The sequence below is a fragment of the Stegostoma tigrinum genome, chromosome 25, assembly GCF_030684315.1.
Source record: "Stegostoma tigrinum isolate sSteTig4 chromosome 25, sSteTig4.hap1, whole genome shotgun sequence".
NCBI lineage: Eukaryota > Metazoa > Chordata > Chondrichthyes > Orectolobiformes > Stegostomatidae > Stegostoma > Stegostoma tigrinum.
This window is the reverse complement of record NC_081378.1, coordinates 13,675,146-13,702,346: the sequence shown is the minus strand read 5'-3', so window position 1 is coordinate 13,702,346 and position 27,201 is coordinate 13,675,146. Positions and strand designations below refer to the sequence as shown.

Here is a 27,201-nt window from a genome sequence, read left to right as displayed (position 1 = left end):
TAATGTTCAATCCCAACAGGCAGTTGGTGGAGTTTAAGGTCAGTGAATAAATGTGGAATTTAGGGCTGGTCTTAGTAATGGTCACCATGAAGCTATCAATGTCACTCCTGTCCTTTTGAGAAGGAAGCCTACCACTTTTATCCAGTCTGGCTGACATGTGAATGCACAGCTCTGACTTTTAACCTTTCCCTTGCAATGGCAGAACTCAGCGCAAGGGCAATTGAGAATGTGTAACAAATGTTGGCCTTGCAAGTGACAACGACATCCTGCAGAGAAATAGAGAAATCCTGTTGATATGAGTGCAAATTCAATCTGGGAATTTTCCTGCACTTTATCACCTATTGTGCCCCAGTGGCACAGGATTTCATTTACCCACTGTGACATGCAGCGAGCTGGGTTAAAATGCCCAGGAATAGGGTATACTAAGAGTGCATAGTGGCATATGCAATGTACAGCTGCACATTTGAGATTGTTCCTTGTTGGTGGAGAGAGAAGAGTTTTATCATGGAGTCATTTGGACTGGATCCCAGCTGAAAGTATAGAACATATGTAATGCCAGTCAGCTCACTGTCTGGTCTCTCCAAAATCAGTCATCAATTTATTGTTGAGGTGCTTTCAAAAGTCGTACCAAATTCTTTTTGAAATGGGTTGCAATTTATTTGCATCTTGTCTTTTCCTTCTGAGTTAATTCTCTGTTGTTTTGCTGATTCCTTCCACTCCTCTGGCAGTTCACCTGTACAAGTGCGGTGTGATGCGGGAGAGCTGTGGCCTGTGCCTGAAGGCAGACCCTGATTTCGAATGTGGCTGGTGCAGGGCTGGTGGACGGTGCACACTCAGGCAGGACTGCCCTGCCTTGGATGAGCAATGGTTGGAGCCATCGGGAACGAACAGGAAATGTACCAACCCTCGGATCACTGAGGTACCTCAAGTGCAAGGTGGGAGAGGGGCTTGTCCAAGAGGGTGTGACAAGCCAGGGAGGAGTAGGGTTCGTCAAATCCAATCCTTGTGCTCACTGATGGGCATGGGTTCCCGATCCTGCAACAGATCTGTTTACAAAGTGTCATCGTTGTTTTTTTAAATTCCTCCTCATAACCTCCTTTCTGTTTTTGGAGTTGCCTTCAGCATTACAACTCTCGGATATATCCGTGGTCCTCCAATTCTAGACTCACGGGCGCTCTTGATTTCAATCACTCTATCATTGATGGTCAGGGTATTTGTTACCACAGACTCGAGGTTCTTGACTTCCGTCAGTAAATCTCCCCTCCTCTCCATCTTCTTACCTGTTCCCTTTAAAGAGCTGCTTGAAATCTAACTGTTTGATCAAACTATTGGTCACATGTCCTAATATCTTTTCTGTGATTTGATGTCAAGATTTGCTCAGTTGTGCTCCGACGAAGTGCTTAGAGGCATTTTACTGCATTAAAGGTGCTGTATGAATTCAAGTCATTGTTGATGAGTCTGGATCAATCCCTATGAGAGCAGAAAGGACACTATAAAATGTCATAATCCTAGTGAAAGCCAGCCCATGTCATCCATCTTCAATGCAGGGTTTCCTGAATCTTGTGTCCCTATTGTTTCCTAGTAGTTCAGAATCCCTCAGCCTTTCCCTCCTGTAAACAATCTGTAAAACCGAAGCTTGGTGTCATATTTTCACTGCTTCCTGTCTCTCTTTCTGTTCTGCTCTTTTCAAGTTTAATGCCTTGACCTTTTATTTTGGATGTCAATGTGTAATTCAGTTAATAAGAGACAATGGTGGCATATTGGTAATATCATTCAACTCATCATCCCAGGACTAGGATAGTGGGCTAGGGGTATGTATGCAAATCTTATCGAAGCAACTAGTTCGACTTAAACCTACTTAATAGAAATCGAACTGAACGGTGGGTTATCAATAGTGGCGGCTGTAACAACTATTACAGATTGTTGTAAAAATTTACTTCATCATAAATGACAGCCAGGGAAGGAGATCTGCTACTCAGCAGGTCTGGCAGCATCTGTGAAGAGAAATCAGAGTTAACATTTTGGGTCGCATGACCCTTCCTGAGGCTAAGCTAACACTTCAGTGCAGGTCTGAGAATGTGCCACTCTGTAGCTGGTGCTATCTTTCAGATGGAGCTGAGAGCTCTAACAGCTTAGCTATTTGACTAAGGTGAGGTAAAGGATCCCACACCCATGCGTTAAAGAACGGTGGTGCCTTGGACAACATTTAGCCTTTATACAACTCCACCAAGGCACGCTTTCTGATCATGCATCTTGTGGGACCTTGCTGTATAAAACTTGTTTTCCTATTCAGTGATGCATATATTACAACAGTTGCATAACGGTGCTATATAAATGCAAGTTTTCCTTTATTTTAACTTCTACAATCGAGAAATGGAGATTTCCTCATTGCTCTGGTTTGAAGCTGATGAGAATACCCCAATCTGCACTACATTTTCCAATATTCCTGACATCTTGTTGCTGGCTCTACTAAGCTAGTTGAAGCGGAGGGAGTTACTTACTAACCCAGGTGCTATATCTCTGTCATGTTTGGATATGGCACCATAGAAGCATTTGTTTATGTTAAGAACGCACATTCTGAAACCAGCTAAAAGTTTAAAATCTGTTGCAAATCTGTGCAATGTTGGCCTGTGAAATATCATCATGTATTATTCATTAATATTTTCTTGAAAGGCTCTTTTCACCACTGTTAGCACTGAGGAATCCCTCCACAGTTTATCTATAATGCAACATCAAAATCCCTAGTTGGCAGAGTGCCAGAGGAACCATCAGAAATCCGATCCACTTGGAATAATTCGATACGATTGGGTGTTGTCCAGACTGGCAAGGTAGCAGTTTGCTGGGTACTGCAAACCAACTCAACTGGGATTAAAAATGGACAATTTGTGCGGCTAGAATAGCACTAACAGACAGAAGAAAGAGAGACCTGCAATTATATAGCACCTCTCATGACCTTAGGAAGCCCAAATGTATTTTACAGCTAATTAAATAGGTTTTTGAAGCATAGCCACCATGATAATGGAGGAAAAGTGACAGCTATTTTGCCTCACTGCTTGATTCTACACACAACAATGTGGTAATGGCCAGCTCGTGTTGGATGATAAATAAAAATTGGCCGGGGTTTTGTGGAGATCTCCCCTGCCTTTCTTCAGTATAGTGCTTTGAGATCTTCAAGGTTCAACTGAGTAGAAGGCAAGGGCTATGTTTAAACACTTCATCTAAAAGATGGTACCTTTGCCAATGCAGCACTCTCTCAGTCCTCCACTGGAAATGAATGTACAGGGTGGGGTGCTCGCGGGTGGAGTGGCGGATGCTGGTGGAGTTGGCGGGGGCGCAACTTGCCCCATTTGGTCACTCTAAGGGATGCTTCCTGCCTCTCAATTTTGAGGCTGGGGGGGGGGGGGGTGCGCGGGGTGACATTCCCAGTAGATGCCCCTCCTTGCGTGGGAAGGATGAGGTGCCGCCTTGCTTAAGGACCACATTTCCACACCGGGCATCACTGCCCTGGATCTACTTCTTGCAAGTACTTTTGCTCCCAACCCCCGCTTCAAGGTCTCATGTTCCCCTCACTCGTGTGTGCTCTGAAGCATGTCCTAGACTCTGGCATTTAAAATTGGGGACTGCTTGTAGTTTCAGTCCTAGTCACTGCTGGCTAGGAAGGGGCTGAGCGCACGGAATGTTGTGGATGTGCACAAAATAAGGGAGCAGAGCAATTCTGGGTAGATGAAGACGAGGCTGAGGATCAGGACATTAACTGGGATGGCCGTTTCCAAGAAGGAGGACAGAGCAAGCAGCATTGCCAGCTGCTGATGCAATAAGATCGCAGTGCAGGGGAGGCTTGGAGAAAGTGTAAGCTCTGAGGCAATGTTCATGAACTGGGGCTGCATGTACTTTGAAAACATTGAGATACTGCCATGGACTTGTTGGACATGAGAGGTGTTCTCCTGTGTACAATAACTTTGTGATCTAACCAAAGTTTGCAATCTTAAGAAGGAGAAGCAACAAGGCAATGAATTTAGAGTTAATTTGTTTATTAGAAGTCTTAAAAAATATTGAATGAATCTGTGTATGTGGAATTTAGTCACAGGTTCGTTGGCACCTCATTGTTTGTTGGAATGGGTGTGAATGATGACATTGATCAGGGCTTTGGGAGATCTCCCAGGCCCTTCTTATGACCCTTATGTTTCTTGCGATTCTGAAAATGCTCAGGGACTACAGTCTCCTGTAGCAATGCTTAATTTCCTGAAGCAGTTGGAGAAATTAGGAGTTGAGGTCAGCGTGTCGCCGTTTATTCCAGTTATGGAATGGGGTGTTGTTTCCAGGGACCGGAATGCCTGCGCACCCCTCCCCCCACCTAGGCCTCGTTAAGGTAAACTATTCCAGGTTCCAACAGGATTAGGTCTTCACACTGAGGGGCAGGGGAAAAAAAATCCTCAGAGATGTTTCCTTTGATAAAAATAGAATAAGTGATATATTAATTCAGATTAATAAGGACATAGAGCGCATATGTGTATACATACGCTGACACATGTAAATGTACACACACATACACATACATAGAGTGCATGAGCAAAAAGGTGATATTTTGCTTGTATAAGACTCTTGTTAGACCTCAGCTGGAGTATTGCGTGCAATTCTAGGAGCCACATTATAGGAAGGATCTGAGCACATTGGATTTAATGTAGTTAAATGTCTCAAGGAGCTTCACAGAAGTTTCTGCCAACTAAACTTGACATGGAGTCATCGGAGATTCTGGGACTGATCACCAAAAGCTCAGTCAAGAGGAAGACGCTGAAAGGTTTAGGGAGAGAGAATTAAATACACACACAGACACAGATACACACGTACATGTGTACACATAGTCAGTCTCTCTCTCTCTCTCTCTCTCTGTCACACACACATACACACACACACACACACACACACACACATATATACACGTATATACACACAAATGTAGACAGGTACATACAAACGTGCACATACACATATACATGCGTACATGCAGACATCCACATACACACACGTAGATACACATGTACACATATGCACACAAACACTGGCATACACATGTACACGCACATATATAACATGCATATACATGCTGTCACAAATACACACGTACACACACTCACCCACACACACACATTAACATACAGGTACACCATACACGTACACATGCTCAAACACAAGTACACGCATATACATGCTCACACACGTGTACGCACACTTACACATGTACACACATAAACACGTATACACACACACACACACACAAATAGGTACACACGTACCTGTGCACACACATACACACACTCACACATGTACACACATGCATACTTTAACACATGTACACATACATGTATACATGACATACACACACATACATGTACACGTGCACACATGTACAGACATGTATCTACACATGCATACTCACATGTATACACATGCTCACACAGGTACACATGCACACACCCACACATACATGTGCGTATACACATATGCACATGTATACATACGCTCACAAATGTAAATGTACACACACGTACACATACACACATTCACATGCTCACATGTACATATACATACATACACATACAGACACATGAACATACACATACACGTATGTATTTGTATATACACATCCACATGTACACACATGTACACGTACAGGCATACACACACACGCATATATATACACACATGCTCATACAGATACACCCAGGCATACATGTGGAAACACGTGCACACATACATGTATGCATGAACACACATACATGCACGTACACACATGCATACACATACACACACACATGTACATGTATACACCCCCCCATATGTACATACACAGATTCATGTACAAACATGTACACACACACCTTCTGATTTACACTTAACACTGTGAAGCTTAAATGAACGTACACTTAAAGTGTAATTTATGGTGTTTCAGAATTCTAGTGAGACTTTGCTTGATTGATTATGTATTCATCTGTTTTTATATGTCTGCAGATAACGCCAATACGAGGACCCAGGGAAGGTGGGACTAAAGTGACAATCTACGGGGAGAACTTGGGGCTGAGTTTCTGGGAGATTGAGAGCTCTGTGCGTGTGGCTGGAGTTGATTGTGTCCCATTGCCAGACGGCTACATTCCAGCTGAACAGTAAGCCACATTTAAAGCTGACTTGTTTGGACGGCTGACGGATTAAATCTTTGGCAGGGTGGCTAGGCTGGAGCATTTGAACTGAAGAGCCATGCGGTGTCCAATTATTTATTATCCTATCCTCCCACGGAGATCTCATGCCCTGCCTTCCCTTGGGCAACCTATCACATTTGGTGCTTTCACCCACAATCCGAACAAAACAAAGCTCTCTGCAAGGATGTTCATTGAGAAAGCTGTTCAACAGCAGGTAAAATGTTAATGCTGTACCTTTACGGGTTAGGTTGTTGCTGTCAAAACCACCCTGTTATTGTGTCACTATGGCAACAGTGACATGGAGTGTGCAGCACAGAAACAAAGCAGTGACTGTGTTTTATTCTGATCTTACTGCTCCAGCCAACCTTCTCTTACCCAGTTTATTGATGCTATCCATATGTCTTCCCCTTTCTTTCTCCCTTGTATTTTTTTTTCTATCTTCTCCTTACTTTGATGCTCATTATCTCACTACTTTGTGCCCGTGAGTTCCACATTCAAAACACTCCCCAGGTGAAAAAGTTTTTCCTGAATTCACTAATGATTAGCTTATATTTACGGTCTCTAATTTTGATTGTCTTTATCAGTGAAAATGCCTTTTCCATCTTCTCCTTACCAATCTCCTTCTTAATTGTGAAGGACCACCTAAAGAACAGTTCAGAGACTGTCACATTTCTAGGTGATGTGTGAGAAACAAAACACAAAAAAAGTTACACAGTATCGTTTTCACTTGCGAGTTATCTCATATGCGTGGTTGTAAAGAAAGTTATAATTCATTAATTCAATTTCTGAACATAATTTGCATGCATTGGTTTTAATCATTTAAGCTCTTAATGGTACATGTATGCATTGTCATTGGCTGTTCCTTTGGTACTTGCTCATTCCCAGGGGTGACCTGAGGAGTATCATTCATAGGGGGGACCTGATGAGTATCATTCCTAGGGGTGACCTGAGGAGTATCATTCCTTTGGTGACTGCTTTTGTTCTTGCTAACCGTTGTTGATAAGCCATTTCTGTTAGTGGGGGAGCAATGGATGCTTAGGACTGAAGGTTATTTTGTCCTCTGCTGGTTGTGACATTCACTATCTGCAATGAAACAAACAACTGTTCCAGGTGTACATAGATGTCTGTGAGTGTGAAAGTCCATATGGTCATTAACCATGTGCAATGAAATTTCAACTACTGTACACTGGTCTGAGACATGATCTGATTTTTGTTGATCGTACTGAGTGTTTCTCACTACCCAATGCTCAGCTCAGTTCTGGCAATGGCAAGGCAGTTTTATCAATGTTAATTTTTTTTCTTATTATTTCACCTGGATTTTGCTCCTCACTCCTGTTATAACGTCTGACTGCAGTACTTTCTTTCATTACTAGAAAAGTAGCTTGGGTATGGTGTGACATTACTTTTTGGACGGGACCAGGATCTGTCTTTCAGTCAGTGTGTTTCTCCACTCAGGCATAGCCTTCTACAAATCTGCGTGTGAATTCCTTGATTTCTTTATGACCCCCCCTTGGTGAATGTTGCTGCTGCCTCAGCCATTCTATTTGAGGGCTGCTGTGTATTGTTGAATTTCCTAACAGTTTATGAATTGGCTGAAGTCTCTCACTGGTGCACTGAGGGACATCAGCACTTATCCCAATGTCTGGATTGTTGAAGTGTGCTTTCAGCCATTCTACAATCTGTGGTGTCAGCTGGTCTAACTCCCATTAGTCCAAATGGTAATCAACTGTGAAGGGTTCATGGGTTTCTGTGAAAGTGAGGAGATCTGCTCCAGAACTTCTAAATGATTTGTCTGTCATGTCATACACCATTCATAGTTCATGAGTTCCCGTAGCTTGGCATTTGTTCCAATTGCTGCCCTGGTCCTGAAGCTCATTGCTCATGTTTGGTCAGTAGAGTGCTTCTCATGCCTTCCTCAGATTAGACTGAATTCTTTGATATCTGGCAAAGATGCACTTCATCTCTTTTTCTTATCTCCTTCTGGATAATGACACTATTTTCATTGTGAAAGATGCCACCTTGGGCCATCACTTCATCTCTGCACATTCAATACTGTCTCACAGCAACAGGTTTGTCTTTGGTAATTTCAGAGCATCCTTTCACTACTAATCCTACAGCACTTAGCATGTTGTTGCAATGTTCATTTGATTTAAGCAAGGTACGTGTTTTTCAGATTCTGGTGGATGTCAAAATGTTGTTTGACATTGAATCAGAAGATTTCACACACTGTCTTAGCCTCCTAAAGTTCCTTCATAGGGAGTGCTGTTCTTGACAGCTTGTCAACTGTGTATATCTATTTCTCTTATGTGTATGTCATATCCAGATGATATCTTTTCAAACAAAGTAACATTTGTTGGAGTTGTTTTCGAGCAAATAGAAGTAGATTGGGAAGGACACTATGCAATGGTTATGGTTGGACTCCACATCATTCATTGGTCCAATGCAGGTATTGATTAAATTGCTCACCAGCAAAGATAATAGCTAGGCACACTTTCTCAATCTGAGCGTAGCATCATTCAGTTTGTGCTAATGGTTGATTTTGCTGCATAAAGGTTGCTCCATATCCTGTCTCCCTACAAGCTCATTTCATTATTGGCATTATTGTAGAATGTATGGTGATGCTGTTACTAATTTCTTTGATTCTAGTGAATTTTATGGCTTGTTTTTGTCACCATTACCATCTCAGTGAGAGCTTCACATTTCTAATAAGAAATTAGGCAAGAGCTTTGCTAAGTAACTCAAAATCTAACCAATCTTCGTGCTGCTTTCACATCAGTTGGCTGCTGCATCCCTGCCACAGCTCTCACCTTGTTAAGGTCTGGGTGAAGTCCTTTTCACTGTCACTATGTGATGTTTGTATTTGACTTCAGGGATCTTCAATTGCATGTTTTTCCTCTTCAGCTTTAGGCTTATCTGGTGAGCTGTCTCTCACAATTGCACCAGATTGTGGTCTGCAATACTGTCTTTAACTGTATCTCTTTAACCATTGACTAGCAGATTATCCACAATGGTTTCCAGTCTGGGGAGATCACTGACTGATTTATGCTGTCTGTACTCAGAAGCAGTGGAAATGCCAAATGGCATGCGTAGTCATCCATATCTCTTGAATAACATCCAGAATGTTGTTAGAAAACTATTGCTTTCATCCAGCTCTACTTGCCAGCAACCATCCTTCCTGTCAAGTGTAGTAAAGACCTTTGCTGTGTAAGTTATGGCAAAATCTCTTCAATAATTGGCATGGGATAGTGAGATCACTTTAAAGCTTTACTAAGATCCTATGGATTTATGCATACAGTTCATTAGAACTCCAGATCTTCATTCTTCCAATTGCTTTGGATCTCAGTTGAAATCAGTTGAAGTTGTCCTCCTGGGATCAGTATCATTCCAGTATTCAGCTTTAGCCTTCCTTATGAAGGTTTCATTTATGTCACCACCTTCAGCTGCTTGGTACAGGTCAGCACAATGCTGCTGAAAGCAGTGGTGCTTGTCAATCATTTCACATTCACTTGATGCACTGCTTCTGCAGCCATCATTCTAGCTGTCACAAACCATTCATCACCTTCAGACATGACAATGCCAAATTGTTCTTTGGTATAAAGTGATTTTGTCAGAATCATGACCTGATATCCCTTTAGCACTATCTTTATAAGCTTGTTTTGCTTCTTTCTAGATAAGCACTTGTGTGCAGAGTTATTCAACTTCTTGTCATTGTCATCTTTCCCAAATTGGTTGTGTCCTCTGCAACATTTTCTGCAAATATTATTCCTTTTTTCCCCTTAATCTGTTGTTTTCATTTGGCTTTAATTGTTTCTCAGTATTATGCAAAGCCTCATCTATTCAGCCTTTAGTACACTCTCTTGCTACTGATTGATGACTCAGGGCTTCTTCATATATTCATGGCTTGTTTGACAGGAAGCTTCTCCAATCTCAGAAGACGTACCTGCACAACAGATTCTCTTGCACCAGAGACAGTCTTATCCCTGAGATCATATTTCAGTCGTTTGAACTCTGAGGATACAGCTACATATATTGGTACGATCTGGTCATTGCATCAGTATGGCCATGCACTGATCCACATCTCTCTCCTCTCCAAGCTCTGACATTGAACACCTACAGATCATACATAACATTAATATGAGGTTCAACGTGTGTCTTCAAAGCTTTCAAAATCTCTGCAGTCTGACTGCTGCTTCTCAATAAGGTCGAGGCTGCAAGAGAGTTTGTAGAACTCTTACCTCAGGAACATTAGCAGGTTTGCTACTCTTAATTGCTCAGATTTTTAAAGTTAATTCTATGGCCATTTCCGTGGTTTGCTGCGGAGAATGGAAGAAAGATCAATTCTGCCTAAATCTGTTTCATTTCCATAACTTAAGGGATTGGAAAAATGCATCATGACTTGCTCATGTAATTCAAAGCTGTTTATTTGACTTGTTGCTCTTTCTTTCAGTAGTTGGCTCTCTTATAACTTTTAAAATCCCTCCCATTTCACCTGCATTCCTCCGACAAGATTTCCACGTGACATATGTTTACAGCCACAAACTGCATGGAGGGGTGCTTACAGCAGAGATCGAGGTCACAAGATAATGGCAAACCAGCCAGGACACTAATAGCACATTTTGCATTTCTCCAAACAGATTTTCTGTTCTGCCTACAACCTGGACTGCCAAGGGGGCCATGTGTGAAAATCCCCAGACCCAGACTTCCTATCCTCTTCCTTGTCCTTATGGGAGGACCATGCAGTCTCCCCCCTTCAGCAAACAAGTCAATGGAAACTGGAGTCCTGTGCTAACTCCAAGAATACTGCCACCTTGTGAATAGGATGAATACATAATTATACATACATGTTGGTTGATCACACCAGTGACTGTAGAACTGAGAAAGCAGCGACTCAACAAACAAAAATAATGAGGCAATATATCAAATAGGTTAGGTTTTGAAACACAGATCAAAATCTGATCTGCCTTACTGATTAAAAGAATCAAAAATATACAACAAGGGGAGCAAACGAATAACGCATTCTATTCACACGCTGCTTAAACTTCTGTCCTGATGTTGCTTCATTCTAAAGCATCTATTTAGAATTGTAATAAATATGTCTTTGAAGGCTGATATATCTGCAGCTACATTTTAAAAATGGGATTTAACTGCCCTAAAAATAAATTTCTGCAGATGCTAAAAATCCGAAACTATTAAAAGGGAGAGAATTAGAAATTCTGTTAGGACAGGCCACAGTTGTGGAGAGAGAAAGGCAGCTAATGTTTCAGGTCAATGATACATGAAACAAGTATTTCCCAGGCTCTATTTGCAAAGAACTGTTTCCAAACTCTCGGTTATTTATGTTCTTCCCATCGTCACTCATTCGGCCCTTGGGCATTGTGCTGCATGATTTGGGGTACTGTGATGGGTCAGTGATTGGCTGGACAGTGTTAATTCAGCCTCTGTTTTCTCAAAAGGATCATGTGTGAGATGGGAGTGGCCCGACATAATCAGCACACTGGCTTTGTGGAGGTCTGTGTGGAGGAATGTAAGCAAGAGTTCATGGCAAAGTCAACACAGCTGTACAGCTTTGTGGTGAGTGAGCTGCAGAATGGAAGAGGAGGATTACTTCCACGCTAAACGTGTTAAGTAGTGTAATGCGTGACAGATAATACTTAGCAGTGAACCATGTCATACAGTACAGCATGCTGGGCTAGCCTGTCTACAGATTATCTCCTTTGAGTAGAAATGGAATTCGACCAAGAGGTAGTTGATGAATCAATATGCCTCTTTCCAGTTGTTAGGTGTTAGATGTAGCTTTATGATAACACAGTCAGCTTTGCATCTGTAGGTTTGGCTTCAAGTACCACTCGAGGGCCTTCAACACAGAGCTGAAGCTGGCAAGCCAACGTATTACTAAGGTGATGCTTTATTGTCAGCGATTACTTTTTAAATGAGATGTTAAACCAAGGACCCGTCTGCCTTAGAATCATAGAACCGCTACGGTGCAGATAGAGAACATTTGCCCCATCGAGTCTGACTGACCCTCAAAGGGGATTCCCCCCCATTGCTGTATCCCCACAATTACTATATTAATCCACGCAGTCTGCTCATTCCAGAACACCAAGGGGCAATTTAACATGGCCAGTCCACCTGACCTGCACATCATTGGACTGTGGGTGGAAACTGGAACACCCGACAGAAACCCATGCAAGACAGGGGGAGCATGTGTGCAAATTCCTCACAGACATCCAACCGAGGCTGTAATTAAACGTAGGTTGCTGGCACTGTGAGGCAGCAGGGCTAACCACTGAGCCACTGTGTCACCTCAGATCGTTGAATAAAATTCCTTGATACTACTCTGAGAAACAGCAGGTGACTTCTCCCACAGCGTCTGCTTGATGTTTATCCCTCAATTACCATCACTAAAAACAGTTTCTCATTATTATCATATTTATGGGCTGCTCTTGGGCAACTTGACTGGCATTTTTCTGACATCAGTAACTAAAATTTAAATGCTTTGTGGACTGCGAATGGCTTTTGGGTGTGCTGACGTTGTGGAAGAAGCACCAACAGTTTAGGTCTTCCCGGTCTTTATCTCTTCTAGTAGGCTTTGTGAAAAGGCCTCCATACCCTTGGGGCATTGCCAACAAAGCTTTGTTTTTAGGTTTGTAATTTTCAGCCTTTGCCTCTGTTTGCCAAACCCTATGTATCCTGGGCCGGTAAAGCCTGGTGAAGCATCCACTTCCAAGCCTTTGGCCAAGATACTGGAGACAAACGGGAACAGTCGACCCTTCCTCTGAGAAACTGAATGGAATCCATTAGCTAGCTGTCTACCCATGAGCTGTTGTGGTAATCAGGGCCCAAGAGTGGGTTAGTCTGCAGTATTTAATATTTGCATTGAAATCAAACAGAAAGGAGTTTTCCTGGTGTGCCATGAGGAATATGTCAAAACAAAACTCTGTAAATGATGGAACTGATCTTGTGAACTTTCACTAAGTTATAACTCAGTCATTATTGAGGTGACACTGGATCCTCAATTCATCAGTGCTAACAGAATAATTTGCAGCTCTAAGAATTCAATTGCAGTAAAGTTTCTATAGTCCCAGAGGACCTTAGGGCTGCTGTCTCATTTAAGAGAGATGACTGGTCGTGGTTTAACCTGAGGGTCACCATGCATCAGGCGAGGGGAGAGGTTGAAAAGATTGGACTGTTGTGGCAACCTCAGCCGGTGTGGGAAGTGAACCCGTGCTGCTGACGTCACCCTATATTGATAATCAAGAACCTACCTATCTCAGTCCTAAATGTACTCAGTGACCTGGCCTCCACAGCCTTCTGTGGCAGTGAATTCCTTAGATTCACCACTCTCTGGCTAAAGCGATTTCTCCTTATCCCTGTTCTAAAAGGTCTTCCCTGTACTCTAAGGCTGTGCCCTCGGGTCCTAGAATCTGTTACCAATGGAAGCATCTTCCCAACATCCACTCTGCCCAGGCCATTCAGTTAATCAGCCATTCAGCTGAAGGAACTGTGATACATAAATAACATCCCAACCCAAAAGGGATTCATGAAGTTGTGCCTTGGAAACCAGCGGTGCAACATAATTTAAGTGACATGAGTTTAGCCCATCAGGTGTAAAAGTTGTGCCACTGTCCTGCAGCCTCTACTAATTTCTGGTGGGTTCAGTGATGATGAGTGTCAGTTGGGTCAATAATTAGTCTAACCAAGAACCCGCTATGAGCTGGGCACTTCCCCTCCAAGTGCCAATTCCCATTTCCAAACTTAATTGTGGGAGGCTTTCTTGTCATTGGGAGACTGATGGGCAATGTATCCCATACTTTAAGTGGGAACAGCTCCTATTTTTCCTACCGGGATGGGATTACACCAATATGATTCATTTGGCCTTTGCTGATGAATATCAAAGACAAATGTTCCTTGTTTGAAAAGTGGAAAAATCTAATGGTTAAAACTGTTATGAAAAGAAGCCCAATCAGAAATAAAATGCCAGAATTCAGCCTGCAAAAGATCTGTCTGAGAATAAGAATGAACATGGGGCTGCCGAGGTTATTGTGATTGAAGCCCATTCTTGATTTTGCCTGTTCCATTCTCTCACACTCATCCAGCTCATTACATTTAGTTTTTGAAGCAGCCATTCATCTTACAGTATCTCAGCAAGGTGAGTACCTATTGCTCAAGTAGATTGATTGTACCTTACACCTGTATAATTCAGATTTGAATTTATTTTAGCTCCCAACTCTAACTAACCTGACACCAAGCAAAGGTCCAGTGTCTGGGGGAACAATGGTTACTATTCGGGGCAGAAACCTGGATGCTGGAAGCAATGTCTCGGTAATGTTTGAAGAACAGCCTTGTGTGTTTGACAGGTATGGACTATCGGAGAAGAAATAAAAATTAGTCAGTCAGTCCTAAAGTTGTTGATGTGTTAAATTAGAGTGCAATTTATTTGATAATAGGCAAACATTGTTAAATTTGGTTCAAAGTTCTGGAGGAAGTCACCTTTTGTTGAAGTGATTTTGTGTGTCTGTGTGTTATATACATACATACACAGTATTGTATAATAAATTATAATTTGAAGGAATCTTGTATGTGTGTTATATACATACATACCCAGTATTGTGTAATAAATTATAATTTGAAGGAATCTGTGACCCTTTGTGTGACCGACTTTCAATATATTATTTAATCATTTGTGATTAATTGATCTTGAGAATGGAGGATTGTAGGAAAGAATGTCTCCTCTTCAGATAATCGGGTAAACTCTTATTAAAGGCAGAAAGTGTAACTCTCACTGTTGTTTTAATCTCAATTTTAATTCCTTACCCTTGTTAACAACCTTACCTCTCACTACAGCTGTAACTTCCTTCAGTCTTATAATGCTCCCATATTTTTGTTTTCCTCTATTTCTATCCTTCTGATCTCCCCTGATTTTAACCATTCCATCTTTGGTTGTCATAACTTCAGCTGCCAAAGTCTGGTTTTCTTGAATTCCCTCCCAAAACATCCCAGCCTCTCTGTCTCGCTCTCCTTTAATCCCATATTTTAAGACATTTGTCATAATATTTCCTTATGAGCCACAGCATCACAGGTTCTTTGGCCTGTCGAGTCTGTGCCAGCATGAGGCTTGATGGTATTTGGCTTTTTTTGAGACAACAATACTCCTGTGAAGTGCCTTGAGTCATTTTGCTGCAATAAAGGTTGTTGTTGTTTAATCGTGTTCCTGTTTCTCTGCGCAACAGGAGGTTTACTGGGGGAATTATCTGTAATTCCACCTCTGCACCACGCAAGGGGAACTTCACTGTGGTGGTCAGGGTAGACAAGGCAAGGATCGAGAAGGAACTATTGTTTGAGTATGTGGATGACCCCACCATTGTTAAGATTGAACCAGAGTGGAGTATAGTTAGGTAAGTAAAGCCCACCAATGTATATCACTGAGAAAATCACTGAAAATTAAAGAGAGTCTGTAATGGGAACAGAAAATGCAGGAATCATCATCTGTAAAAGAACTGATTGATTATTGGGTACAATCCTTTGTTAGTGTGATACACTAATAGATAGGCAAGGATTTTAAGAAATAATTTGCAGTCTGTTTCTGTTCTTCCACTTTGTTTCTCAACTTTTCCTTCTTGCTCCCCTTCTCTCTTTCCCCTTCCCCCCACCAACCCTCTCAACCTCCTCACCCCTCTCTTTCGTCAGCCCTCTGCCCGCACCCCTCTCCCCGCACCCTTCTCCCCGCACCCCTCTCTCCGCAACCCCCTCTCTGCACCCCTCTCTCCCCTCTCCCATTCCTCCCTCTCTCCCTATTCATCCCTCATCTCCCCCTTCTCTCTGCCCCTTTCTCTCCCCCTTCGCTCTGCCCCTTCTCTCCCCCCTTCTCTCTGCCCCTTTCTCTCCCCCTTCTCTCTGCCCCTTTCTCTCCCCCTTCTCTCTGCCCCTTTCTCTCCCCCCTTCTCTCTGCCCCTTTCTCTCCCCCTTCTCTCTGCCCCTTTCTCTCCCCCTTCTCTCTGCCCCTTTCTCTCCCCCTTCTCTCTGCCCCTTTCTCTCCCCCCTTCTCTCTGCCCCTTTTTCTCCCCCTTCTCTCTGCCCCTTTCTCTCCCCCTTCTCTCTGCCCCTTTCTCTCCCCCTTCTCTCTGCCTCTTTTGGTGCCCTCCCCTCTCTTTCTTCTACTCTCTTCCCTGTCCCATCTCTGCCTCCTCCTTTCGCTACCTCTTTCTCTCTCTCCCCCTGCCCACTTCTTGCTGCCTCTCTCATTCTCTCCCTGCCCATCCCAATATCTGTTAACTACCAGGATTGCCTAGTATATGCAATGATGATATCAGAGCCATATGAGTAGGTCACAGAAGCTCCGACCTTCGGTGAAAAGAATGGATCTAAAGATGTATCCGTAAATAAAGAACTCTTGCATAAAATGATTATAAATTAATCAGCACATTTCTGAGAGACTAAACAGTCCCAAGCTAAATGTGTAGCCAAAAGATATTTATCTCTTTAATATTGTCACACTAGTTTTTAATTTCCTTCCTGTTTCTCAGCCTCATCTGTTCTTTCTTCCCATCTCTCTCCGTCAAAATACTTCAGAATTTTGTCTCCTGATATCTTTGCAATAAGTCTTTTAAAATTAACCGCACACTGTCTGTTCGTTGTCTTCTCAAACTGAAGTTTCATCCTAATTATGTTCAAACACCAGTGAATCTCACCAGTCTTGACAACTGCTTCATCAGGCTCCCTGTACCAACCTTTCAACTGATCCTCTGTCTGGTTCACCTCTCTCTGAAAGTGATGGGCTGCCTCACAATGTGAAGGGTTTACCTTGTACCACTGAATGTAACAATCCAGGATGTCCCACTGATTGGATGACATTCATGGTGGCTTCAATAACCTTTTGCAGCTTGAGACCTTAAATCACAACTGTCAAAGTAAAGTTCACCAGTATTGATGGATCTACCTCTATGTCAATGAGATTTGATGTCCTGTTAAGAGAGCCTTCTCTTGCTTCCCTAAATTATTACGTCCAATGATCTTCGTTTTTCACTCGACTCTGATAATAATAGGGATGTGCAGTCTGGATATAGTGGCTGGGTTGGTTTATAAAGATTTGAAATGGCCCTGTCCTGGGGATGGAGTGGAGATGTGTTCTGTTTCCTGCGTTGCATACTACGTGAAACAGTACAGCACAGGAACAGGCCCTTCAGCCCACTATGTCTGTGCTGATTATGATGCCGTTCTAAACTAATCCCATCTGCTTGCATACGGTTGCATCCCACCACACCCTACCTGATCATATGTCTGTCTAAATGCCTCTTCAGAAATTGCTATCGTATCTGTTTCTATCACCTCCTTTGGCAGTGTGTTCCAGGCACCTACTGCAATATGTGTTTAAAAAAAAGCTTGCCTCTCATGTCCCCTTTAAACTTTTCCCCGCTCATTTTAAACCTGTGCCCCCAAGCATTTGCCATTTCCCAAGAAAAAGGCTCCAACTATCCACCCTATACATGCCTCTCATAATGTCACCTACTTCTATCTGTTACCCATGAGCCTTCCTTATGGCTAATATGGCCCAATTCAAGTGACATCCTGATGAACCTCGTTTTGGACCATCTCTAAAGCCTCTATATAAAGCTTCCTATAGTGTGGCAACCAGAACTGCACACATTATTCCAAATGTGGCCTAATGAAAGTTTTATACAGCTGCAGTGGTGGTACAAAAGTTGTCAGCACTAGTGCCTCACACGGGTTCAATGTGTAGAGTTTGAGCATTCTGCCTGTGTCTGCCGGGTGCTCCTGTTTCCTCCCACAGCCCAAAGCTGAGCAGATTTGTTGGACTGGCCGTGCTAAATTGCACATGGTATCCAGGGTTATGCAGACTAGGTGGATTAGCCATGGAAAATGCAGGGTTACAAGGATGAGGTGGGATGCTGTTCAGACAGCAGGTTCAGATTGATGAGCTGAATGGCCTGTACACTCACTGTCGGGATTCTGTGATTCTACGAACATGAGGAAGGGTCACCAGACCTGAAACATTTCCCTTCACACGTGCTGCCAGACCCACGGAACTTTTCCAGGAATTTCTGTGTTTTTTTTAATATTCTGTATCCTGATCAGTGAAGGCAAGCATGCCGCCTGCTGCCTGAGCACCTTATCAATTTCAGAGGTCATATGACTGTAATCTCAGTGTCTCAAATTGTTTCCTTGGCAGCATTTTCCCAAACCCGTACCCACCTGTCACCTCTAGTTACCCCTCCACGTCACACAGCATCCTGGTTTTGATGTTTGCTGTCACCTCTGGGTCAAGCATTGTAGGGACACCTTCATCACACGGACTGTAACTTACCACCAATGTCTTCTCAGCAATCTCTTGGAATTGGCACTAAATGCTGGCCTTCCTAGTGATGCACATGTTTTTGAGAATGAATGTAATGATGATTTTGTTGTCTATTAATGGAAGATTTAAGCTTTTTTATTCTGTTTCCCTTTCCCAGTGGGAGTACACCTGTGATGGTATGGGGAACAAACCTGGACATTATCCAGCATCCTAAGATTCGGGCTAAGCACAATGGGGTGGAAACAGTTAATGTACGTATTTACCTCTTCTCAAGTGGTTACTTGCTATTTAGTTGTCAAATAGAGGTGCCAAACTCACCTCAGTGCATTGCATACTGACTTGTGTTGTGGCCATTACTGTCAGGGGTATGCAAGGCTTCAGTGAGTGTTCCATGAAGATTGGTAGACTGTGACCATAGTTGTTTGTAATATACATTTATGATTTAGACCTAAGATTCAGTAACGTGATATCCGTGTTTATGGATTATTCCAAACCTGGTGGCTAAACCTGAGAACAATGCACCATTAAGGCTCTACAACACCCCCACCCTATGGACGTGTGTTCAAGTCCTGTTTGATAAATTTGTGGACAAATTCTGCTGAATGAGTGCTGCATTGCCATTGTGGCATGGCATTCTGTCAGGTAAACATAAAAGATCTTATGGTATTGCTTTAAAGAACACCTGGGAAGTCTTCCTAAGTGCCCTTTACACATTTGTCTCTCAACTACCATAACGTTTTCAAATAAAATATAATCTGGTCACTATCGCATTAGTTGGGTGGCACAGAGGTTAGCACTGCTGCCAAGGACCAGGGTTCAATTCTACACTCAGGAACAGTCTGTCTGTGTGGGGTTTGCTCATTCTCCCTGTGTCTGTGTGGGTTTCCTCCGGGTGCTTCGGTCTCCTCCCACAGTCCAAAGATGTGCAGGTTAGCTGGACTGGCCATGATAGATTGCCAATAGTGTCTAAACATGTGCAGGCTAGCTTGGTTAGCCATGGGAAATGCAGAGTTACAGGAATAGGGCCAGGAGGTTGGTCTGGGTGTAATGCTGTTCGGATGGTTCCTACTTTACATCATTAACTGCAAAGCTCTTTGGAATGTTGAAAGTTTGTAAAAGCTACAATATAAATTCAAATCTTGATTCATAGCAACTAAATTTGATTGTCCACTCCTATTGACAAATACATAAGCAGTTAAAGCCAGTTCTGCAGTCTGTATTCAGGCTGTATTTAGTAAAAATGTTTCACGAGGGAACAAACAATCCGTGGCTAAAGGTTCCAAAAGGGGGAAATTGCAAGTGAATACCAGTGAGTTAATTGGAGTATTCTTAAGCTGTTTTGCAGTGAACTCTGAGTTAATCATAGAATCGTGAAGTGGTAGCAACCAGTTTCAGTTCATCAGTTTTGTCCAGTGTTCCTTTCTATGGGAGTTATCCAATTCCACTCTCCTGCTCCCTCCCGCTTCCTTTATTTATTCCTCTTCCTCAAGCATCCACCTAATGTTATGCCTGAAAATAAGTAGACACTCTATGACAATACAGCTTGGTGACAGGCATCACCACACAAGGGAGTCATTTTTTTACTGCAACATATCAGCTCTATCCCAGAAATAAAATATATTGGCCAAATCTCCCTTCTTGGGGCCAGCAATGTGTCAGAGTCTGAAGCAGACCTTGAATCACTGAATGATTCTCTCAGTGGCAGGATTATCATGTCAATATTATAGGTACAGTGCTCATCAAATGTGAAGACACATCTCTCAGGGGTTTGGCTACCAGTCAGTGTATTTTTACCCAGCATTCCCTGGAATTAATGGACTGTTCTTCCCAGTAGCTTGCATATTAACTTGCAACACCAGTAACCCATACAGACCAAAAAAGCCTCAGGCTAAGACTTTGATTCTGTTACTAGTGAGGACCATTTTTCATTTTGTCATTCTGGCCATCTTTTACAAGGGCTGCCAGTCAGCCTCCGAGATCCGCTGCTTCGGGCCTCTTGTTCATCCGTGATTTAATCTCACCAGCTGCCTAAACCCTACTCTCTAGAAATTTCCCCCTCCCCAATCTCTCCTTCTTTAAGATGCTCCTTAAGGCTTGTATCTTTAACCAAACATTTGGTTCTGTTCTACAGTTTCCTCAGGTGGGATTGTTGTCAAATGTTTATTTTGCGGACACCTCTATGAACTGCTTTGGAACGTTTTGCTCTGCGTCAAAGGCTCTATGTAAATGCAGATCGTTCTTAATATGACCATGTTGAAAAGGCTGTGTCGTTCTTGAATGATCTCAGCAAGCAGGGAATATTGTGTTCCAAGTGAAGACCCAGACACACAACCTTCAGTTTTTTATCCACCAATGCTAGGAGCTTTTCACTGGGGCTTTTCGTTGGAGCTGTGGAAATTATCACCTGATTTTATTGCAAAAGATGAAGACTGTGGTGATTAGGTGGTGACTTTATCAAACTGGGCTGCATTAGAGTGAGGAACAAAAAAATAACTTGGGGAATTTTAACCCTCACCAGTGGGTGGAAACCAAGACTGGGTGGGCAGTGGCCCCTCACAATGTTCCCTTTTAGCTACACGGAATGGAAAGAATTGCAAATCCCAAGTGCTATTGCATGAGGTTGTGCTGGAAAGGATGTATTTGTCGTGAACATCAAACCTCCTGAGCTGTAATTCTGTCATTGGCTAAATAGGAGAGACAGTGGCTAGTAGTGTTACTGCTGGAAGATTAATCTATCGATGCAGGTAATGTTCTAGGGACCTGGGTTCAAATCCCGTGGCAAATCTGGAATTGGGAATCCAATGAAACTGTTGTTTTTGTCAGGTAAATCTCATCTGGTTCTCTAATATCCTTTAGGGAAGGAAACTGCCATCCTTACCTGGTCTGGCCTGCATGTGACTCCAGACCCACAGCAATGTGGTTGACTCTTAACTGTCCTCTGGGCAATTAGGGATGGGCAATAAATGCTGCCCCAGCCAATGACACACTCACCCCGTGAACAAATAAAAAAGAAGACTCTCACTGTCTGTGCTGACACTGTCCGGGCCCCCACTGCCAGAGCGCCCACAGTCCGCTGTCTGGGCTCTTACTGACCATGCTGATACTCAAAGGGCAGAGCATCAGCTGGTTCTAGAAGTTTGCACTGTCATTCAGAGCCAAAAGCAAAAGACAGAGAGGCTTGCATTTTTGTAGCGTCTTTTACAACTGTAAGGAATTCCATGGTGGTTTACAGCCAAGGATTGAAGTGTAGTTGTTGTTGCCATGTATGAAACGCGACAGTCATTTGACAAAGAGTAAGCTCCCACATGCAGCAACATAATAATGACCAGACAGTCCTTTTGTGCCCCTGGAAGAGGAATTAATTGGACAGCTGTTCCTGAGAGCCAAGACAAGCATGATGGGCCGAATGCCTCCTTCGGCTGTTGGATGAGCCCCTTCCCCGACCCTGAGCGCCTGACAGACGAATAAGAGCCTGCTGCAAACAGTGAGAGATAAATAGCTGCAACTAATGTTGTAAAGTTATTGAACAGCTAAGATGACCATCCACACAATTTCCCAAATTAGTTGTTAATAGCCTGTAAGATTACAGAGCAGTATTACATTTGGCAGAGTGGAAAGCTCCAACCCAGGCCCCTGATGACTTTCTCCAGTGCAATTCTCTGTAACAGCAGGCAAGCAGGGTTAGGGGCCTGTGATTGGCTCTGCCTCGGAACCCTGGATGAATCGATTCAAATTAAGCACGGAACATTTCATCTGAGAAAATGATAGACGCGTTATAAAGAAAGAGGAAAAAAATCAATGTCGGCTTTTGTTTACAGAAACTGTTTTTGTAAATCATTCCTGTTGAATTCTAATATTTTTAAATAATCCAGCCTCCAAGGATGTAGCTTTAGGGTAAGGGGCAGGGAATTCAGAAGGCATTTGGGGAAATGAACTTTTCAACTTGGCAAGTGGTGTGAATCTGGACAGCACTGCCTGGAGGCTGGAAACCTTACAACATTGAAAAAAAATTCGAATGGGCACTTGACATATCGTAACATTCAAGGATATGGGACAAGTACAGTTTTGGCGGCAGTTATGTCGCTGCAGACTCGATGGGCCAAATGGCTTTTTCTGTGCTGTATGAATCTATGCATCTGGGTAACGCGTCCTTTATGTTGAGTCTGATCGTCAGATTTTTCTGGCAGTTTTCTTTTGCAATTGCCTAGGTATCAGTGCAGTGATGAGGGTGCTTCCTCGTTATCATGCTGTCAGAGCTGAACAGCCTCGCAGCCAGGATGACAGAGTCTAACTCCAGCACAAGACCTGCCCCCAAGTCCACGCTCAGTCCGGGGGGGTGGGGGGGAGGGGCTTCTCTTTAAGTCACCTGTACCAGCATAATCCTCCTCATACTCGAGGCTTCACTGAGCAAGAGTTGTTGTTTTGATTGCTGATTGCTGGCAATTAAGAGTTGCCAATTAACAATTAGCAGTTTTGGCTCTGAATGTGTGCTTGTTGCAAACTAAATTCGTCGAATCTCTACAGTGCAGGAAGAGGCCATCTATAGAACATAGAACATTACAGCACAGTACAGGCCCTTCGGCCCTCGATGTTGTGCCGACCGTCATACCGATCTGAAGCCCATCTAACCTACACTATTCCATGCACGTCCATATGCTTATCCAATGACGACTTAAATGTACCTAAAGTTGGCGAATCTACTGCCGTTCCAGGCAAAGCGTTCCATTCCCTTACTACTCTCTGAGTAGTGAAACTACCTCTGACATCTGTCCTATATCTTTCACCCCTCAATTTAAAGCTATGCCCCCTCGTGCTCGCCGTCACCATCCTAGGAAAAAGGTTCTCCCTATCCACCCTGTCTAACCCTCTGATTATTTTATATGTTTCAATTAAGTCACCTCTCAACCTTCTCTCTAATGAAAACAGCCTCAAGTCCCTCAGCCTTTCCTCGTAAGACCTTCCCTCCATACCAGGCAACATCCTAGTAAATCTCCTCTGGACCCTTTCCAAAGCTTCCACATCCTTCTTACAATGCAGTGACCAGAACTGTATGCAATACTCCAAGTGCGGCCGCACCAGAGTTTTGTACAGCTGCAGCATAACCTCTTGGAACTCGATCCCTCTATTAATAAAGGCTAAAACACTGTATGCCTTCTTAAGAGCCCTGTCACCCTGGGTGGCAACTTTCAAGGATCTGTGTATATGGACACTGAGATCTCTCTGCTCATCTACACTACTAAGAATCTTACCATTAGCCCTGTACTTTACCTTCCGGTTACTCCTACCAAAGTGCATCACCTCACACTTGTCTGCATTAAACTCCATTTGCCACCTCTCAGCCCAGCTCTGCAGCTTACCTATGTCTCTCTTAGCATACAACATCCTTCGTCACTATCCACAACTCCACCGACCTTAGTGCCGTCTGCAAATTTACTAACCCATCCTTCTACGCCCTCATCCAGGTTGTTTATTAAAATGACAAACAGCAGTGGACCCAACACCGACCTTTGCGGTACACCACTAGTAACTGATCTCCAGGATGAACATTTCCCATCAACTACAACCCTCTGCCTTCTTTCAGCAAGCCAATTTCCGATCCAAACTGCTATATCTCCCACAATTCCATTCCTCTGCATTTTGTACAATAGCCTATTGTGGAGAACCTTATCGAATGCCTTGTGAAATCCATATACACCACATCAACCGGTTTACTCTCATCTACCTGTTTGGTCACCTTCTGCCAGGTTCTGCCATTTAATCCATCTATCGAGTCTGCACCAATCACCTGAAGAGCATTCCACTCAGACCCACCACTTGTGTGGGGTTTTTAAACTGAAGCTAATCCACCTAGTCTGCATGTCCCTCGATACCACAGGACAAATTAGCATGGTTAATCCGATTACCCTGCACATCCTTGGACTGTGGGTGGAAACCGGAGCACCTGGCAGAAATCCGCACAGACACGGGGAGAACATGCAAACTCCACACAGATATTCACCTGATGGTGGAACCGAACCCAGGTCCCCGAGACCACAGTGCTAACCACTGAGACACCATGCCACCCTTAACATAGTGTGCTCTGACCGTAGGTGGTCATCTTGCTTGGCTAAGAATCCAGTGAGTTTAAATCCCACAATTGGCAAATTGGAGAATTTTGTAGTCGATGCATTGTGGAGCTGAAGGAAAACAGCAGGTCAGGCATCATCAGAGGAGCAGGAAAATTGACTTGTCCTGATGAAGGGCCCTGACCCGAAACGTCCACTTTCCTGCTCCTCTGATGCTGCCTGGCCCGCTGTGTTCATCCAGCTCCACACTGTTGTCTCTGACTCAAGCATCGGCAGTTCTTGCTATCTGTGAGAAATTTGTATTGTATGTGTCTTTTCTACAGAAGTGGAAAAGGAAAAATTTGGGTTCTTGGCAAAAGATGGCTACAGAAATTCTGTCTAAAATTCTAACTGGTTCACTGGAATCCTTGGGGGAAGTGAACCAACTGTTGTCACCTTGTTTGTCTTGCATATGTCAGTCATTTCACAATCATTGAGATTGACCTTTTACAAATGACTATTGTCCTATTGTAGGACAAGTTAGGATAGTCAATAAACGCTCGCCTTGCTAGTAATACCAGTGCCCCAACAGCAGGAATGTATCTTTTAAATCCTGGAATGAATTAAAGCACCTTGTGCATTTTACCATGTTAAAGGCACTATATAAATGCAAGTTGCTGTTGTTAGCAAGTGTGCAATCAAACTGCCAGTGGCTGGGCCAAATTTACGTTCTTGATCTGTACACCTGGAGAGGGAATATTGGCCTGACCAGACCTGGTCTCACTCAAGAAGTCTCCTAGTAGAGCTTAGTTTTCCAATCAGCATTTGGTGCCAGGATTCATTTTCGTTGAAGGCTTAGAAAAGTAGAGAAAAGGCACAGCATACAGCAGGCCAGTCAGCCCATTGAACCTGTGCTGCATCTTGGATAAAGCAGTTTTGCCTCGTCCATAACTCTCATATTTTTCTCTCAAAGTTCCTCATCCTCAAATCCTGTTCAATGTCCTCACAAAATTATTCGTAGAATTGACAGCTTTTGTCAATACAAAGAGAGTGTTCCGGATGACAACAAGCTCAGAACTTGTGGTGTGATTAAGTGCTATCAATTTTCAAATAAATGTGCTGCTATTGCCCAGCTCGCTTATGGTTTTAAGTAGATTACATTGGCTCTATGTTTGCGCTGATGGATGCAGTTTGATATAAAGCCTGGCATCTATTATCTGTGTAGAGTCTGTCCAAGACATTTATGGATTGATCTGAGTTCATCACCGTGCGTGGGACCTAACTGTACTTCCAGAAATTGCAACGTCTACATGCCCTGTTTGCTGCTCCTGCCCTGTTCATCCCATTGTGACCTCTGCTGAGAGAGGCAGTCTTTGTATCAAGTGTAATTGCACTGTTGCACATGTAATATTACATGATGAAAGAAATAGATTTTACTTTAGATTTTAAAAGCATCAAGGGATTTGGGGAGAAAGCAGGAAGGTAATATTCAGATAGAAGATGAAATGATTTATTGATGGACCAAAGTCAAAGGACCAAATGACCTCCTCCTCCTAGTTTCTGTGTAAATACAACTGTTAGATAAAAGGAAACAAATGATGCAGGTATCTTCCTGGCTGCCTTTGCATTGAAATCGATTCCTCCCTCATTTGTCCCGCACCTCTGTTCAATCATTAACAATATATTCTGGAATCCATTTATATTCTAAAGGCCTATTGGGAGGGAGGAGAGCAGCCACTGTCCTAATTCAGTCACTGTCAGTGTGATAGAAATGATGCTTCTGTTACTAGTGAAGGTTTCTGTGCTAATTGTTCGGCCCATCAGGAGCAGTCAATGTGCTGCACTGATACAGTGGAAACAGTGATTGACAAGTCACTTCCATATCTGGCTGTGTATTGACTGATTTGCCATTTGTACTTGTGTTCAAGCAATTACTTTCAGACAACAGCCTCCCCATCTGCTGTCTCGAGGATATTGATTCATGGAAGGCCTGGAACCGCTGGATGCTATCTCTATCCTAATTCATGGGATGTGAGTGCCATCGACTGAACTAGCATTTATTGCCCATTCTTAGCTGCCCTCTGGGTAATTAATAATTGACCACGTTGCTGTGGTCCTGGAGTCACATGTAGGCCAGGACAGGTCGGGATGGCAGATTCCATCCCTGAAGGACACTGTTGAGCCAGATGGATTTTTATGACAATTGGCAACAGTTTCACGCTCATTTTTTAGACTCTTACTTCCAGATTATAATTGAATTCAATCTTACCGAGTAGGATTTGAATCCAAAACCTCAGAACCTTTCCTGGATCTCTGGGTCAATAGTCCAGTGATAACACCACCAGGCCATCACTGACCCCCTTGTTTCTTAACATTCTTAACCTCTCAACCCCACACCCGATGACATTCAGCATCAACAGATTGTCAACGGCTATTATATCCAAATCCAGCACTGCCCAGGCCCAGGTCAACAAATAGAAGCAGCGACCTCAGCTTTTCTGTTCTGTATTATTTGTGAATGATTGTGAGTCTGTGTGCCATGGGTTGCGTGTACTGACACATTTCCACACTAGCCACCTGCAGACCAGATACCAGTGAGCTTTTACACTGCATGGGGAGCAACTTGTAGCTATGTAGTGCCTGATGCAAT

At 43.2% G+C, this 27,201-nt stretch overlaps 1 protein-coding gene across 7 annotated transcripts in view; it reads left to right on the top strand.

The window, feature by feature from the left end:
• plxna4 (plexin A4) overlaps positions 1-27,201 on the top strand; it is a 658,721-nt gene that overhangs the window by 525,553 nt on the left and 105,967 nt on the right. For all 7 annotated transcript variants that reach the window (XM_059654487.1, XM_059654491.1, XM_059654488.1 and 4 more), the window contains exons 12-17: positions 729-919; positions 6,010-6,161; positions 11,648-11,765; positions 14,415-14,551; positions 15,425-15,589; positions 18,665-18,758. In XM_059654487.1, coding sequence (XP_059510470.1) covers positions 729-919; positions 6,010-6,161; positions 11,648-11,765; positions 14,415-14,551; positions 15,425-15,589; positions 18,665-18,758 — 857 coding nt within the window. The remainder of the gene's footprint in view (positions 1-728; positions 920-6,009; positions 6,162-11,647; positions 11,766-14,414; positions 14,552-15,424; positions 15,590-18,664; positions 18,759-27,201) is intronic.